Here is a 17,618-nt window from a genome sequence, read left to right as displayed (position 1 = left end):
TCTCCAAACTTCAAACTTTATGACTCTTCTTTGCCCATTTTGTTCAAAGTGAGGACACCGACAATTCAACCTATTTTCTTAAACACACACATATATATTTTTGGAGGGTATTTTTATCTTTAAAGTATTTTCGAAGAAACTATATAGTCACTCTGAAAAAGCTTTGTTTACCTTCCCAGTGATACCAATAAAGATAAAAGATAGATCAACTCACAATCAATGTCATACACAATTTCGAATATTAGGAAGCCTACTTGTTGAAAAAGTTTCAATTTTAAATATTCTCGGCCTAATAGAAATTAGTATCAAATTTAAAATGATTTGAGAATACCTTAAATTACACAGAAGAAAGTATACAAAGATGTGATTATGAGAACCTCCAAATACTTGTTTAAATGATGAGAATTTATCATCACTTGTGTTAACTTGAATATGTGTAACTTAATTATTTGAAAATATTTTCCGACCAAAAACACACTTTAACTCTGTGTTATATTCGTTTACCGCAGGATACATATACACACAAAAAAGTACAAAATTCTTAATAATAATAATTTCCCAATGATTTTTTTCACAGTATTTTTATTCTTCATATTTATGCAACGTGATACTTACCAACAATTCAACATAACTTTATGGACGGCATATTTTCATGTGTTATTTGAAGAATCGGCCAAGATAATTGAGTTGGAGAGAATAGATTTTATTCCTATTAGCAAAAGTTAATTAAAAAAAAATTGCTCTAGGCTTGATAATAATTAATTAAATCTGACTCCATACTATCGAATAGTAGATAATTATATTAAAAATTAATTAATATTGATATTAATAATATATATGACAAAATAAAATTCATAAATACTTTACTATTTGTAAATCATTACCAAATCATCTCATCACCTCAAATTCCATTCAAGAAACAAGCTCATAATCTATTTTGAAAAATAAATTTTAGTACTTATGATTGTATATACTTTAACATATCTTCGATTATATATATATATATATATATATATGTATGTATGTATGTAAAACGGTTTCTAGTAATGAGGAAAAATTTAACATATGCTTAAATCTGCAATAGCAATGTAGCAATCTACCCCTGGGAACAGCTGGAAAAGCTCCTTAATTTAAGCTGGGAAAAGTATAAATTGGAGGCTTGAAAATGAAAACCACTGTAGCAGCAAGGGGGGAAAGACATGCATGGAGTTATTATATTGTGGTTCCTGAAAGCAACTCAAACTTTGTCAATTTTCATATAAAATGGTAAGGTAAAGGAGGCCAATTAATTGACAATTATTCAATTATTGATATATGTGTGTTCTTTTCCAAAATGTGTCACTTTACAAGAGAGAAAAAAAAAACTTCGACAAAAATTAGAATATGATCTGTATTTTGCATTAAATTTTATACACACAACTACACAAGTATGTCTCATAACTGTTCTACTACTTGGTTTGCGATAAGTCATATGTTTATATAATCATATTAGAAATAATGTCAAGAGACATAAATGTATATAAATTTTATTCTTAAATTTTTCTCCACATATTTTACCCGACCTCTGCAGCTTGGTTTTTACCTTTTTAATGTTTCTTTACATGTTAAAATGGGGTTCAGGTATTAAAAATATTATGTACTTTTTAAGGGAAAAAACATATATTTGTGTTCCTCAAACCGTAATCAATTTTAGCCAAAGTTCTCTATACTTTTTTTTTTTTTAAATGAACGCTTAAAATTATGGTCAAATTTGGTCAATATTTTTAAAGATAACATGCTGGAATGAGAATGATGTGTGGTTAATATGACAATGATGTTTGATGATAGTAAGAATTTTAATTTTAGTTAAAGTTACTACAATTTTAGAGGCTGATTTTGTTAATGAAAATTTTTTAAGAATATTGATCTAACCTGATCATAATTTCAGATCCTACAAACTATATTTCTTTTCTATGTTTGAGAAGCATAAAGAAATTAGTTACAGTAGCAATATACTCCTCTAATTCTATTTATAAGACAGAAAGATTATATTTTTCTTAGTTCTATTTATAAGTTATTTTATTAAACTTTTAGTATGAATGTATTATTTTGCTCTTCATTTATTATAAAATATATGATTATTTTTTAGAAAATATATATATATTAAATAAGAATAAAAGTAAAAATTTATTGTATTTTAAAAAAAATTATTCTTACGTGTGAAATATAACGAAATAGTCCTGAAAATGAGAAGGAAGATTTGGATTGATGGAAGATGTGGAGGAAAAAGGGGGTTAGGTGGTAGGAAACCAAGGGGCGTTTCGCGGTGAAGATCATAGATAAAAGGGGCCCGCTTGAAGGAGAAGTCAATTTCAAGAATTAAATGAAGATGTTTGAGATATATGCATTTAATGTGTATCATATCAATATTCAATATGTGGAAGCAAGCTTTCACCCTTTGGTGGGACTTCTCTCTTCATCTCAGGTCCAAATCTAATTCACTATATGCTTATTGTCTTTTGGAGGTTTGTCCCTCATCTCAATTCATCAATTCCTTCTTTTGTAAATTAATTATCCATAGTAAAATAAAAACAATCACCTTTTTAGGAAACAACTGATTATTAAAAATTTCTCACACACAGAGTTAGAATTATTAGGTGTGATTGAACTTTTTAAAATAGAGAGTGAAGTTGAATCCTAAATAGGGATTAATTCACCAAAAGACATGTTCTATATTTTTGCATAAAATCAAATTTAGGTTATTGTGCTTAAGTAACTAAAGCTTGAGTAGTTCTTGACAATAGATTAAATGATCCATTGGATTAGATATTGTTGGCACGACAAAGTGACTTAATGGTATTCATAGTGCTTGAGGGGTTGACTCATTAGATGTTGAATGCGAATACATCTCTCAAATGGGGATTCAAACTTTGGCTTGTCATATTATATTATGAGTAACTAGCTTCTTCTGTTAAATCCAACTTTTTTAGTAAATAAACATTTTCTTCTTCGTATGATTAGATCCAATCTCTCAATCCATGTGGAAAAGTAAAAAACAAATTCATGTTTTTATATTCATACGCTACCTTTTTTAATTTTTATTGAAAAATAGAAAAAGATAAAATGCAGTTATAGTTTATCTCAACCGTCTGTTCTTGAATCATTAAATCATGACATTCGATCTTAGTCATCTATTCATCCTGTAAGGTGCAAACAGAAGACTGAGATGGATTCTTACTATCTCTTACTCTGAATCTATCACTGTGAAACATGTCAACCCAGGACATTAGATTTTCCATCGTTAAACTGAACAAGTATCAATAATAAAAAAAAAACAGAAAAGACTACAGCATATCACTAATTCTCATAAATTTTGAAACATTTCTGCAGAACTGTTCTTATTCTGCAGTGAGTCAATTCAAAGAACTGATCCTGCCATATACATAAAGGACTTTATACTTTACTCTCTCAAAAGTGCAAGAGTCGATCTTTTTGTATGTTTATATGTGTCAGCGATCCTAAAAGATAAACAGAAAAAGGCTATATATGTTCATTGAAGTGAAAAAACCAAATGCCTGTCCATGCGTACTTCAAAGTACTGACTCATCAGCAGCAATGGATAACAAGAAAATCTCAGAAAAGCATTAAGAAAGGTACAGATTTGTACATACAGAAAAAGGGCAAAGACGAATGAAGATGCACGTGAGGTTGCTTTTATGCTTTTATATATATATATATATATATATATAGACACACACACATACACGCACATATATTTAAAAGCCGTGTAAACGTGTCTCTCATAGATGAATTATTGCATGAGCATTATGAGTCATCGTGGATCAATATTATACAAGTTTGCATTTCTTTGATAAAGACTGTTGATATATGCCTCTTCATTTCGTACCAATAATTCACACTGTGCTCCATAATGAAGTGGGCCCCACTACTCCAATCATCAATATATATATATATATTAAACTATGATATACAGTAATAACAACAAGTCTTATTCCACTAAATTGAGTCAGTTATATAAATTACACGACGTTATTATACTCTATCAACAATCAAATCTTTAAATAGATTGTATTAATGATTTCATTGAGTATTATTCTCCGTCTTTCTAAACTCTATTATTTATAGATCATAAACAGTGGTATTCATCTTTGATCAGATTCGCTGTATTGTCAATTTGAGGCTGTAGAAAAGGAGGGAGATGTGAACTGTGCATAGGTTAATACTGTGATATGTATGAGCAAACATGTGAATCAAAACACAAGTCAACATTATGGTCCTGTCAATGTCCAAAATGGGGTTGGAAAATCTGAAGTATATAACAGAAAATTATCCAAGAGAGAAAATGATCTGAAACCAGAGAACCTGACGAACCGACCTAATTAATAAACCAGTATGAGTTTTGATGTTAAAGTTTATAACTTGTCATATCATGAATTATTTTGTATCAAACACACATACATACATTTCTTCTACCTAATAAAACCAGAGTTTCCACTGGTCTTCTGATAAGGATTTAACTCTTATGTATTGCCACTTTCAAAGTGAGACCCCTATTCATCAGAACCAAATCTATTGTCCTCATGTCCTCTACACCACAACTACTGCATATTTCCGTATCGTTTGTTCAATTCATAGTTGTCTGTTCATTCATGGTCACTGGATTTTTCCAGGTATCATCTGTCTCTTCGACAATCCTAGCCATATGTTGGAAATCTTTCATAATCCCAAACAAATGTACGTATCGTGTGTGCATGTTTATGCGTACACATTTACGTATATGTATACGTATATGATGCAGGGGTGATAGACTGATAGCAGAAAGACAGAGTCCAACGTGGGACCACCTAAGAATATCAGGATGAAAATGACAAGGGCCTGAGAGGCTTGATATGTCTTTGTCTTTGTTTAATGATTATTGGATTAATCCGATCCATTCAATATACTTTTAACTGATCCAATAAGTTAACAATGTTGATTTCTTGGATGGATTTCATATTCAATCCAAAATCCTGCAAGTACAGTGTGTAATAATGACAGAGAACATGAGAGATTTCAAATTTTGTCCGGTGAATTCAACAGAACTGCTTTTTTACCATACTGTAAATTTCACCCTCAGACTCATATTCGAACTTCTTTGTTTGATGAAGTTCATCATGATGTGCATCACTAATAACTGAGAATTCCACCTTATCATCGACATATATAATAAAACCCATAGCATGAGTTATCAAGGAGAGTCCAGTGCTTAAGGCTCACACTACCAGATGGGGTCTGTGGATGAATAGATATACGCAGCCTTATCGTTGCAAGTACAAAAGCTGTTTTCAGAATTCAAGCCGGTGATTTTCAGGTCACATGGCAGCAACCTTTATTGCTGCTCCAAGGCTCACCCTCTTATAACATCAATTATAAATAGTACAAATCATTGATTAGATTTCATACAATGCAGGGAAAAAACATGTCTAATTACTAACAATACTAGTTCCCATTTGCTACATCAATGTACAATGTTTATGTGCCTTCTCCAATTTTTCATTCTCCACATCTACAAATCCTCTTCGAAAACGTGGTGGCGGCATTGCCCATAATGGTGCCAAAGGAGGAGGAAATGGCGGTGCCACTCGAAATGGCCTTACTAGAGGACGTGGCGGCCGCGGCGGCGGCACCGGAGGCGGAAAAAACTGGAGATTTGCTTCATATAATTGGTGCTGAGGAAACGGAAATGGTGGTGGGAATGTGGGGTTTAACATGCCATAGGAGGCATATTCATGTTCACCAAAATAATTATAATTATAAGGCCTTCTTTCTCTAATCTCACCGTCAAATTTGACATATTTGAGGTGTCCATGTCTCCCATACTTTTCCAGAACTGCCATTAATGAATTAGGGTTTACTCTCCCTGTAACTGTCACTGTCCCTTGCTCTCCATCAAAGGTGATAGAGTAGGATCCTGAAATTAAGGGAGTGAAAAGAGGGAAGAAAAGGGGGGGGGAAAAAAAACACCAGAAAGTGCCTCTGTGACATTGACTTCCCTGATAAGATATTTTTGTCCAAACTAGGGAAACGAAGTTAGGATGACGATCAATGTATTGCTATGGAAAAAATATCTCTCACAAGAATCACTTTCACCGGACCACATGAAGAATATGATGATGAACGTATTGATCAAAAAGGGGAAGAGTAATAAAATACCAGTGATATTCTGCAGAACCTTCTTCACTTTCTCCTTGCATTTCTCACACTGGGCGTTCAGTTTCAGAACACAAGTCTGCAAAAAAACAAACAAGAAATTGCAGATTAATTACAGAATTGTTTCAGGATAATAATAAAAAAAATAGAATTTGATGAAATCCATGGTACCATTTGTGCTGAAGAGTATTCCATGGGAATATACAACACTTTGAATGAGAAGAAAGGGAGCTTTTATCTGATAAACTTAATGGTCTTTTCTTCATTCATCTAATCACGACTTGGAAATTTGAATTTTGTTAATGTGCTTTATGAGTTTTACCTTTTTTATTAGAACGGAGTTCCTGGAATTTCTCCTTCATATCCTCCCTTTCCTGGAAAACTAATATTCGATTGACGATGTCGGCCGTAAACATTTAATTCAAAAAATATTATTATTATTATTTGCAAATTATAGTCAATATGATTCATTTTCAATCCTTGCTGTAGTTTTAGGGAAGATAAAATGGAGGGAACAGTGAGTTAATGCAAGAGATGACTTTTTAGAGGAAAACTCCAGCAACAGCCAACCCATCAAAATCAACAAGTCATTGTATCTGGCCGCCCAAGTATATAGAAGACGCACGCTTGACTCGAGCCAACATCATGTTTTTTTTTTTGGGGCTATGTATACGCATCTTCTTGTCGGAACCAATTCTATTCGAGATACACTCAGATATTAAAAGTAGTCACTTCTTCCAATAAATTCAAACTTTGATTTACCATTTTGTGAAATATCATGTTATCCTCCCACAAGAATGTTGACCCTTACACCTTTTTTGACGGCCCGTTGTAATCCATATTTTCATTTTTTTTCCTTCCTAATTTTTAAAATAAAATAAAATGCTGTGTTAGAAATTGTAATTCAATATTAAAGTTTAAGTTATATATAAAAAAAACCGCTCAATAACTCAAATCACAAGTTGCTCTCGGTAAAGCAACAAATTAAAGGAAGTCGTGTTCCTGATGTTTTCGTGCTTTTGCAGAAAGAATTAATTTCTTGCCTGTCTGTCCTCTCTCTCTCTCTGTACATATGTATGCATGCCCAAAAGAAAAGAAATCATTTGAATTGGATTGAATAATCTCATGCTTGAATTGCTTTCCGTTTTAGTCTTTCACTGCCAACTGCGAATATTAGTCAATTATTTCATTGTTTGTACTCTAATGTTTTATCATTTAGTTATTAGTTTGTTTTCAACTAAAATCAACAGCAACGTACAATCCACACGCACAGGTATATGGGGGGCGGGGGAAGGGCCAACGGCAAGTTCTCACTCCATGTTGACACCTTTATGTGTGTTTAAATCGACTATAATAAAAAAGGATGAAAATCAACATTGCTGTAATTTTTTTACGTGCAAATTTGTTAACCACAGTAATATGATAATTACGCAGATCTTGATACAGAACAATCAAGACTCATATCTGTAAGCGGGGAAAAATCCATACATGTCATACGGAAGCTGTGAAATACTCAGCGTGTCTATAATAAATGTGATTCAGTAAATCAAATAAATGACCAAACAACTATGACTTAGAATAGCCCTGTTCACATTTGAAATATAGGCAAGTTCTTTTCTAGATCAATAAAACGTGAAGTTTTGTGTTATAACCAATGCCTTTGACATCATGGCAAAGAAACTAATGTTCTTCTAACGTGCATACATGATCTTCAGTTCACCTTGAATTTTGGATGGTAAATAAGTCTCTGACAAGAAAGAAAGTGTATGCACAGAGAATGCTTCAATCTCGAACTTCACCCCTTTTTGCAGCATCAGCTCTAGTTCCGATCTTCACAAGGAAGAAACGTACTCCAACTAATGGCAGTCCAGTTGAAGAAGAAGCAGCAGACAAATATAGTAGAGATTGTAAATGAAATATTACCTCCATTCTGGCACTTCCCTTTGCAGATAGCATCTGTGCAGCATGGCTTTTATTCTTCTCTTGTCTGCCAAGGATTTTGGCGACACACAAAATTAGATATGCCAACAATATCAATCTAAACTACTAAAGTGCAAGTAACGTGCAGGTAATTGGCAAGTGATCTGTTTACCTTCAGCAGTGAGTGGAAGAAGACAATGCTTTGGAACAGAAAATTTCCCAACATCTGAAGGAAAAGCTCCGAGCCAGCGCAACTCAGGGACACGGAGATATTTTGTGTCATATGCCATTTGCTAACAGAAAAGGGAGAACATATAAGTTAGGCTGAAATTCTGAATTTTAAGCCCTATAGTAATATACTGTGAATTTGATAATCATACAAATACTGACCATTGAACCGAATCTGTAAGTGGTCAAGATATCAAAGCCGTATGGATCACAATCTACCAAGCAAAAGGCAGGTATATGCAAATGCTCAACCAGAAGCCGCAGAAACCTATTTCAATTACAAACTGCGCAAGATCAAACAAAGGCCAAGCAAGAATGTGAAACAGTTCGCGCAAGCCCACATACCAATATTGAAAAAAGATGAAGTCAATCTGGCATGCAGAATGTTAGCATAATAGTTTAGAAAAATGAAAAAAATGTTCATACCTTCGTGTTGGAACATCAGGATAGCCTCTTCCCTGAATGAAGATAGAATTAAAAACATGGATGTGCTTATTAGAAAATGGGCAAATGTCTTTGGAAAGTGCTTACAGTGAGAACAATGCAACGGCTTGCATTGCAGAACTGGTCATTTGCTAGCCTTTGGAAAACTGCGTGTGAAGCTCAACATGGAGAGACTTGTCATCAGGAACTAGATCTGAAGTAGAATCATCATTATATTTTCTTCATTTGCCCCACAACAAAACATGTGCTTACCTGATTCTTTCTCAACAACTAATATAAAATGAGCAACACTAATGATATCTACGAGCAAGTGTTAAGCTGAGTTTCTCCGTCTGTAATAACTCTGGAGTGAAACTTAATATGAAGTTAGACGCGTTCTAAGGTTACCATTCAATTTGATTGTTACAATTTTGAACATCAAACATTATGTTATATCCAGCTCACATCAATAAGTAGGAACTAGGCAACTGAAAAATTACGGTAGTGCTCCCAGAAAGCAGGATACCTTTGACTTCTTCAACATGAACAGGAACAGGGTAAGCCTGCAGGAAAGCTGAATGTCTTGAGCACTTTGAGTAGATTTTTTGACCAAATACTATAGATAGTCAAAATAATTCACATTGGTTCTTACCGTATTGGGCGAACTGATACAATCAAATATCCTATCACCTTCAAAGAACCGTATCCAACCCATAACCAACCTACAGCAGAAACAAATTTGATCCGTAAGTATTAGCAGAGTCCATATTAGAATCTGACAATAAGTATGAGGAATTGGCATTGCTGTGATAGGAACCAAAAATTCAAATGGCAGAATACTATATCTGCCACTCTTATTGTGGAACAAAAAACTTGACCAGGAAGCTTATTGCAGCTCTTTCATAATCAATGGAATGGGCATTATCAACAGCAAATCTCAAAAGCATGTCACAATACAAAAGTTTTATTATTTGTGCTTTCACGCTAGATCTTGATACATCAGTTGATGGATAATGTTTCAAACAAAAATGTATAAAATATTAATAAACATAGTATGGCATCTCTGAGAATGAAACTATATTATAAGAAGCAAAAGAAGTTATTTCAAGCGAAAAAGTGCATTTCCAAGATTGAGCGTGAGTTCAAATGTACCCATTCCCAGCAGAAACCTGCAAAGACAAAAACTTATGGTATGAACATCATAAATAAGTGACTTTTGCCTTAAATGAATAAGCAGGGTTATAAGCATCATAATTTTAAAATAAAATAGGTCCGTTGGTAAGTATATAAGTCTCCTATTTAGCAGTACAGAAAATAAGGAATTTAAAGTTGAAAATCAATGCCAACAACAAAAAAGTTCCAACAAGTCAGCAGCATAGGATATGATGATAATAAAGTTGCATTAAAGTATTATATTAACTTTTGCACAAAATAGTTCCTGTTCTTGCAAAAATTTCAGCAAAAATTTTTTAATTACCATAAGGTGAATTGGATGTAAAAAAGAACCACATCAAAAGAAAACCAGTTAAGTAAAGATAAACTTTAAACTTTGAATATACATACCACATTAAGATTATGGCGACTGCATTCCATAAGCACACATATCTCATTCAGTGCACGGTCTACAGCTGACTGATCTGCATTGAGAAAAACAGATAAGGCATGATTTTGAAACAAGCATGTCATGAACTCATGCAGAAGACAATATGATTCCACTATAAAGAAACAAAATGTTGTGGTGGGAACAAGCAGTTCAGCATGGTCATGGAACTGACTAAAACATACAAATGTTACGACAAGAAGAAGTTGAACCTACACAAAAAATGTACTTCATTTCTGCAAATATTTACTGTAAGGAGACCCCTGATCAGTAGTCATACACAACGGCAATTCAACAAATGGAAATGGAACATTTTAAAACAAAACTTGATTTGGATCTTGTAGAAACAGAGAATAGAAAATTATGCTTCAGTCAATAATATTGAGAAACCACCTAAAATTTTAAGTTGTAATGAATGCTAGAATGAGTGAGGAGCAGACTTTCCATTTCATTTTTTAATGAGTACAAGTCTGCATAATTTGTGGCAATGTTTTCACCGCAATTTCAAATCAGCATCATTTCTACTATAAACATGCCATTGCATTTATTCTCTAAAGACACGGTGAACCAAATTGGATCTCGGTCATTTTGATACATTGACACTCATTAGGCTGCAAGCATCCATACTCACCCAAAAATACAGAGGGATGCATGTAATAGATGTCTCTCTTGGAACTATGCTTGTTTTCTTGCAAAAGTCGCTGAATAATTAGCAGCACTCGCAACATAACATCTGAAAGATGTCCAAATAACAACCCATTAACTGGTTAAGATCTAAAATGACCTTAAGTTGATCCGTCCCTCTTTGGAAAGCAAAGCACAAGATTTCATAATATCAATCGAAGTAACTCAAGACCCACCTATTGAAAGAGTGAGTGAGTGGGTGTGGTGTGTGTGTGTGTGTGTGTGTTTCAGTTAAAAACGAAAATCCTGTGTCCAGAAATCATACGCAGAAAGCGCAAATTAACTGACCAAGTCTATGAACATGGCTTTCCGTGGAAAGTGTGAGAACTTCCTTTCCACATGGTAAATCAGACCCACAATAGCTGCATTAATTTCAAGTAAACACAACAGTTAAATTAACGGGATCATTCCTTCAAAATACAGCTGTTCACTGAAGAAACCGCAGATATATCAAATGAATCCTACGGAATCCAACTATTCTTCCAAGTTAAAATAGAATGAATGGAACCAGTTTGAATTGAAATCGGTGCAGTAACTTCGGAAGCGATCAATAAGAATAACGGGTGAACGACCGTTGCTCAAATCATCAACAAAAGCTCGAGTGAATTCTGCAAGCACAGAGCAAAATATTTATTAATAATTCATTTGGCATTTCGAGCTCTTCATCATGATTCGTTACCTTTAATCTTTCTGAGTAACTCTACTTGCGAGCTGCACCTCTCTCTCTTTCCCTCCATTTTTGGTTTCTGCTGTTCTACTCCATCCCAAGTTCTGCCTCCGGTCCCATGCGGTGAACAAACGTGCGAGGGGAAAACTGACCTTATTTGTATTATTTATTTTTAATTTTTTACATTCTTGAATTTCAAGAATTATAATCTGTTAATATTAAGAAAAAATTGCAAAAAGGATCTTTAAAAAATTGTAAATAGATCCATTAAAATTAACAAAAAATTGCAAAAAGGATCTTTAAAAAATTGTAAATAGAGATCCATTACAATATTAACATAGGTTTTAATAATAACTTTTGTGAACGGATCTCTGCATATAATTTTTCAATTTTTAAAATCTTTTTTAATGATTGTCTCTATTATCTTCTGTTAATTTAGTACAACCATCAATAAAAAGACAATTCTTTTAACGCATTTTACCCCCAGAAAAAATATCCTACTTTTTATAATATTATCTCAATAAGATTTAGTTGACTAATTTGAGAAGATTAAAAAAATTCCTAAACTATTTTAAATTATTTATATTTATTATTTTTTAAATTAATTTGCCTCACTTATAAATTGACATATAGGTTAATAATACACATAAGTATTTTAAAAGATTATAATATATACTATAATTAATTAATTTTAAATTTTTTTTTCTACATTAACCGGATCTTATGTTAAAAAGAAGAGGAACTAGTATTCAACCAGAAAAAGTAAACGTGAACGGCCGTAAAGAATTAAAATATTGTTTGAACTAAATGGGCTTGTCCAATGATTTTTGGTTTGAGGTGCAGATGTTAAAAAAAAAAAAAAAGGCAATCCCATTCTTTAAAATATCTTATAAATGATTTTTCAATCATAATTTACAGAATACGAGATAAATATATGAAGATACTACCTCCGATCCTAATTACAAGAGTTAGTTGACTAATTTGAGGAGATTAAGAAAAGAAGTTACGTCAGTTATTTGTAATAAATATGTATTGTCTTTCCTAAAATATCATTGCTAATCAAATGTATTGGCTAAAACTATTATTGTTAGAAGGACTACCTTAAAAAAATACATAAATATGATAGATAAAGTGGATTGGGATATTATATTTAGGACCAAAATAAAAGTCAAACAAGGTCTTATATCAAGGACTAGAGGTAGTAATTTTGTCTCGATTTACGTAAAATATACTTATAAGTGATTCTAAATAGAGCATCAATTTCATGAAATAATGTCATCTAAAATCCAAATTGACTTTGGATAATGTGTGTAAATGAAAAAAAAAAATTATTTATTTGAGTAATTATTAATAATGATAATGATAAGTTGATAATTTATGAACAAAGCCCGAAAATCCTAATGAAAAGAATTATGGCAGTCTAAACACAAGATTTGGAGTTTAAATTTATATGACTGGAAAAAAAATATTTTTAAAAGAGCTTCTCCTAATTAAACCCGATAATATTCAAATCTATGCTAGCACATAATGTTTGACAGGTTAAATTTCATATGTATGAAAATGGAAAGGAAAAATAAATGAAATTCACAAAAAAAAAAAGTAGTATAATAAGTAAAATAATGAGAGAAATCTTTTCAGTGTGAAGACTTGCGTAACTTGCAACTTTTTGAAAACGTTGGCTGCTTTCAAATTTGAGTTGTTGACAACCTGCTCTTCAAACTTTTGGAGCTGTACATGTAATTAACATTTTGCTGATTAATTAAATTATTCAAATAATTAAGCAAGCCCTTCCATTCCATGTGGGTCAATTATAAATTAATCACATTATTTGTTTTTCTCTAATTGGCACCTTGACTTTTTCCCCAAGTCAACGGACTGCGTCGGTCCAAAAGGACCTTCTGTTAGTGATCTTTTGTTTCCCCACTTAATTCCCTCCATTTTTCTGTACTAATGTATCCAATCAAAAGTTATTAGTCTTGTTCAAAATTGCATCATCAATATCATCATAAAACATCCAGCTAAAAAATTATCAACATAAATATAAATTTTATAGGAAGTTAACTAATTAATTATACATATAAAACTTGTAACAAAAATTTTAAAGGTTGTATAGCTAGTATGCGAGGAAAATATATATATAATGAAACTTATTTAAAAATAATGTCAACTCTTTTTTTTTCTCTAAATGTCGAACTCACATGAAAAAAAAAATTCGATCCAACTCATTTGGCAGTTTGATATTAGTTTATATATTGACCTTAATAACCTTCGAGTCCCTCAAAGTGAGATCAATCGTTTATTTTCTTTACAACTTAATTAGTACTTATTTATAAAATAAGACTCCTCCAGTCCTAAATATAAGACCTTTTTTTAATATAAATTATACTACAAAAAAAGTCTTATATTTAAAACCGGAAGAGTAATAAATGTCATAATTATCACCTGAAAAATATGGCTTTTGATCAATTTTGATGAGAACAAAGGAAGTTGAAATGCAAGGATTGATTCGATATTTAAAGACAAAATTTGGATGCCACTAGTGCTTAAAATAGTAATTAAGTCCTTGTCCAAGCTAATCACCAAGAAGACCTCATCCCAACAACCATATATATGTACATATTTTTAAATTTAACTTCGACCTTGAAAATTTGAAAAGCAAAACATAAAAATCATATACTAGGTGAAAATTAATTAATATATCGAGAGAAAATTACATTCAAGCACACAAATATCAAAAATTTTATAGTCAAGAATATTACAAGCTTAGATTATTATTATTATTATTAAAAATATGATTTTTTTTCATTCATAAGTGAACGATTTTTTTAATATTAAACCTACAATTTAATGGTAATGATTCGAAAGTTTTAATAATGTAATGGAGTTCATTGTAGTTTTAAATGTTGAGAGTTGGATAATAAACTAGTAAGAAAACTAAAACCAACATGCACATAAAAAGCTAAAAAACATCAAAATCCCTTGTTATAATGTGAAGTTCTAATATTATTCATTGCAAGGTGTGGATAAAATTTAGATCTTTAAATATAATTTTCTGTATATTGTTTCATTCTTAGTTTCTTACCCAATTAGAGAATGTTAGACTAATCCAAAAGATTAGTTGTTCATACAACATAAAGACGCAAATAGAAGGTTCTCCAGCTAGGCCGCCTAATATAGGAATTATGTGAATAATAATAATTCAATTAAAACAACAACACGGAAACAAAAATAGAAGAAAAAGACATAAATACGCATATATATGCATATACATATGTGATTTTGTGTGCGTGTATATATATTTATGTCATGTATATGGTGATCCATATTCAATCTGAATTTTAGAGATGGATCTGCAGTTCGTCAACTTGCCCTTTCTTCTCTGTTCTATCTTGTTCCTCATAACTTTACGGGAACTGATATTGAGAAGTCTCAGAAGCGGCGGAGAGAAAAGGCTGCCACCGGGGCCGTGGAGGATTCCGATTATGGGAAGCGTCCACCACCTGGGCGGCTCCCAACACCTCCACCGGCGATTGAGGGAGCTGTCGGAGAAATATGGGCCGTTGATGCATCTTCAGCTGGGGGGAATCTCAACGGTGGTGGTTTCATCTGCAGAAGCTGCTAAGGAAGTTTTGAAGACAAAGGATCATATATTTGGTCAAAGGCCTTATCTTGCTGGTTCTGATATTGTGTTTTATGGTCCTTCCAATATCGTCTTGTCCCCTACTGGAGATCACTGGAAGCTCCTCAGAAAGATTTTCTCTCATCATTTGGTAATTCACTTCCCAAGTTCCAATCATTTGAAAGAATTTTTCTTTTTAATTTCTTGAATGGAATTGCTTATAAAGAAGGTTATGAATGGGAAATAGGCTGGATCCTCTTTTGGCTAAAAGGTTTAGAATTCAAATCTTGTGTTGTACATGTTTATCACTTGTTTAAATCTAATTAACCCAGAGTAATATTGAATATGGGAGACTTACATTTAAAATAAAAAAAAACGAAAGTTTAGATCATTGAGAGATAATTTAATTAATCAAGAACTCTTAGAAGAATTTAAAACTTCAAAGGAAAGAAGAAACAGAATTATTTGAGAGACTTTTTAGGATTCTAGTTTCTTTGCACATGATTTCTGATTCTCTTTCTGGCATGAATGAATATGCATTTGGACCCTTACCTAAAATTGAAGGATCGTGAATTACTTGTGATGGAAGAAAGACAAAAAGAATATATGAGTACTGAGGAACATTTAGAAAATCGATAGATTTTTTATGAGAAAAATTATTTTTATCTATTACTTCACTGCTTCATCACGCCCCCACGTATGGATTTAAATTTTCTGAAATTAAAGAATAAAGAGTAGGTAGTTGAAGACAAATGAAATCAACATCATTTATAATCTCATCGTTTTTTTCAAATCAAGTTACCCACAAATAATTAAGATACGCGTGCCATGATTATACGAGTGAGCACAAATAACATGAGTATCCACCAAAATAAGACCTGATTTTAATTAAGAGAATAATGTATGTATATATATTTAATTAATCAGCATGGCTAAATTTAATTTTCTTTAATACCACCCATGCCCATCCAATATGTGAAACTATACTTGCTTACAATTATATGATTCAGTGTTGTTCTTATAATTACAGTTAAATGCTGCGCGAGTAAGATCTTTCCGATCAGTTAGGGAAGAAGAAGTGGAGAGTTTGATGAAATGTTTATCTGCAGAAGCCGGCTCTGAAGTGAACCTCACTGAGAAAATTTGTGCTACGGCATGTCGGATTGCTACAAGGTCAGCTTTTGGAGAGAAGCATAAGGGCCAAGTAGAACCCATTATCTTGGTCTGTAATATGATTCTCCAGTCACCACATGGTATCTGCGATCTGTTTCCTTCTCACAAGTGGCTTCCGGTGGTCACCGGAGTGAGGCGTAGGTATCTGGAGCTTCATCGGAAAATTGACCGGGTTCTGGAAAACATCATCGGCGATCACCATGTCGGTGATGATGCAGCCGGAGAAGAAGAAGAAGAAGAATGTTTGCTCTCTGGTCTTTTGAATTTGAAACGTCAAGGTGATTTGACAATGGACAACGTTAAAGCCGCCATGTTGGTTAGTGCTGAGTACCTTTCTTTTGACCATTATTGGTATACCTAATCGAATAAAAGTGTGTTTCTGGATTTTGCATTTTAAATAAAAAAATTCACTGGCATTTTCCGACAAGTTCATCACACCATATAAGTATTTTAATTTGCAGGATGTGATAATGGCAGCATTTGAGCCAGCGTTTAGGATAGTAGAATGGGCTATGGCAGAAATGGTGAGAAAACCAGCAACACTGAGAAGAGCACAAGAAGAAGTGAGACAAGTTCTGAGGATGAAAGGACACATCAATGAAACAACGTTAGAGGAAATGAAATATGTTAAAGCTGTCTTCAAAGAAACTTTAAGACTACACCCCCCTTCTCCTTTACTGGCTCCAAGAGAATGCATGGAGACTTGTGAGATCAGTGGGTACACAATTCCAAAGAGAACCCAAGTGCTTGTGAATATTTGGGCCATTACAAGAGATCCTAAGTATTGGAGTTCATCATTTTCATCTTCATCATCATCTGCAGAAGAGGAACAGTTTGTTCCTGAAAGATTCATGGATAGTTCGGTGGATTACAGGGGATCCAACTTTGAGTTCATATCGTTTGGTGCAGGCAAGAGGGTGTGTCCTGGGATGTTGTTTGGTCCTGCCATTGCAGAGATTCTTTTAGCAAACTTGTTGTGTTATTTTGATTGGCAACTGCCCTCTGGGACTACTCCAGAAACCCTAGACATGACTGAACTTTTGGATTCAACCTTGAAGAAGAAAACTAGTCTCATTCTAGTTCCTACTCCTCACGGTAATCACATGTGTACATAA

The 17,618-nt window shown here is 32.9% G+C and overlaps 3 protein-coding genes across 3 annotated transcripts in view; 1 reads left to right on the top strand and 2 right to left on the bottom strand.

The window, feature by feature from the left end:
• Nucleotides 1-9,038, bottom strand: part of LOC114725809 (mitochondrial import inner membrane translocase subunit TIM50) — a 20,946-nt gene extending 11,908 nt beyond the window's left edge. The window contains exon 1 of the mRNA XM_028912388.1: nucleotides 9,034-9,038. The gene's annotated coding sequence lies outside the window, so the exon portion shown is untranslated. The remainder of the gene's footprint in view (nucleotides 1-9,033) is intronic.
• Nucleotides 1-17,618, top strand: part of LOC114726045 (cytochrome P450 71D8) — a 20,132-nt gene extending 2,514 nt beyond the window's left edge. The window contains exons 2-3 of the mRNA XM_028912620.1: nucleotides 16,726-16,819; nucleotides 16,965-17,618. Coding sequence (XP_028768453.1) covers nucleotides 16,726-16,819; nucleotides 16,965-17,618 — 748 coding nt within the window. The remainder of the gene's footprint in view (nucleotides 1-16,725; nucleotides 16,820-16,964) is intronic.
• LOC114725794 (meiotic recombination protein SPO11-1) lies at nucleotides 7,688-11,802 on the bottom strand. The gene is made up of 15 exons (XM_028912359.1): nucleotides 11,724-11,802; nucleotides 11,553-11,652; nucleotides 11,333-11,406; nucleotides 10,992-11,093; nucleotides 10,324-10,397; nucleotides 9,913-9,929; nucleotides 9,413-9,482; nucleotides 9,287-9,323; nucleotides 9,034-9,081; nucleotides 8,869-8,927; nucleotides 8,764-8,795; nucleotides 8,500-8,605; nucleotides 8,282-8,402; nucleotides 8,113-8,176; nucleotides 7,688-8,019 (listed from the first exon to the last, which is right to left on the bottom strand). Exons 1-15 carry the CDS (start codon nucleotides 11,779-11,781, stop codon nucleotides 7,881-7,883), a joined length of 1,101 nt encoding a protein of 366 aa, XP_028768192.1. The 5' UTR covers nucleotides 11,782-11,802; the 3' UTR covers nucleotides 7,688-7,880.

Source organism: Neltuma alba, unplaced genomic scaffold, assembly GCF_004799145.2.
Source record: "Neltuma alba isolate B1F8T4 unplaced genomic scaffold, ASM479914v2 tig00002420_pilon, whole genome shotgun sequence".
Classification (NCBI taxonomy): domain Eukaryota; kingdom Viridiplantae; phylum Streptophyta; class Magnoliopsida; order Fabales; family Fabaceae; genus Neltuma; species Neltuma alba.
The sequence above is the reverse complement of the archived record's forward strand: the minus strand, read 5'-3'. Positions and strand labels throughout refer to the sequence as shown.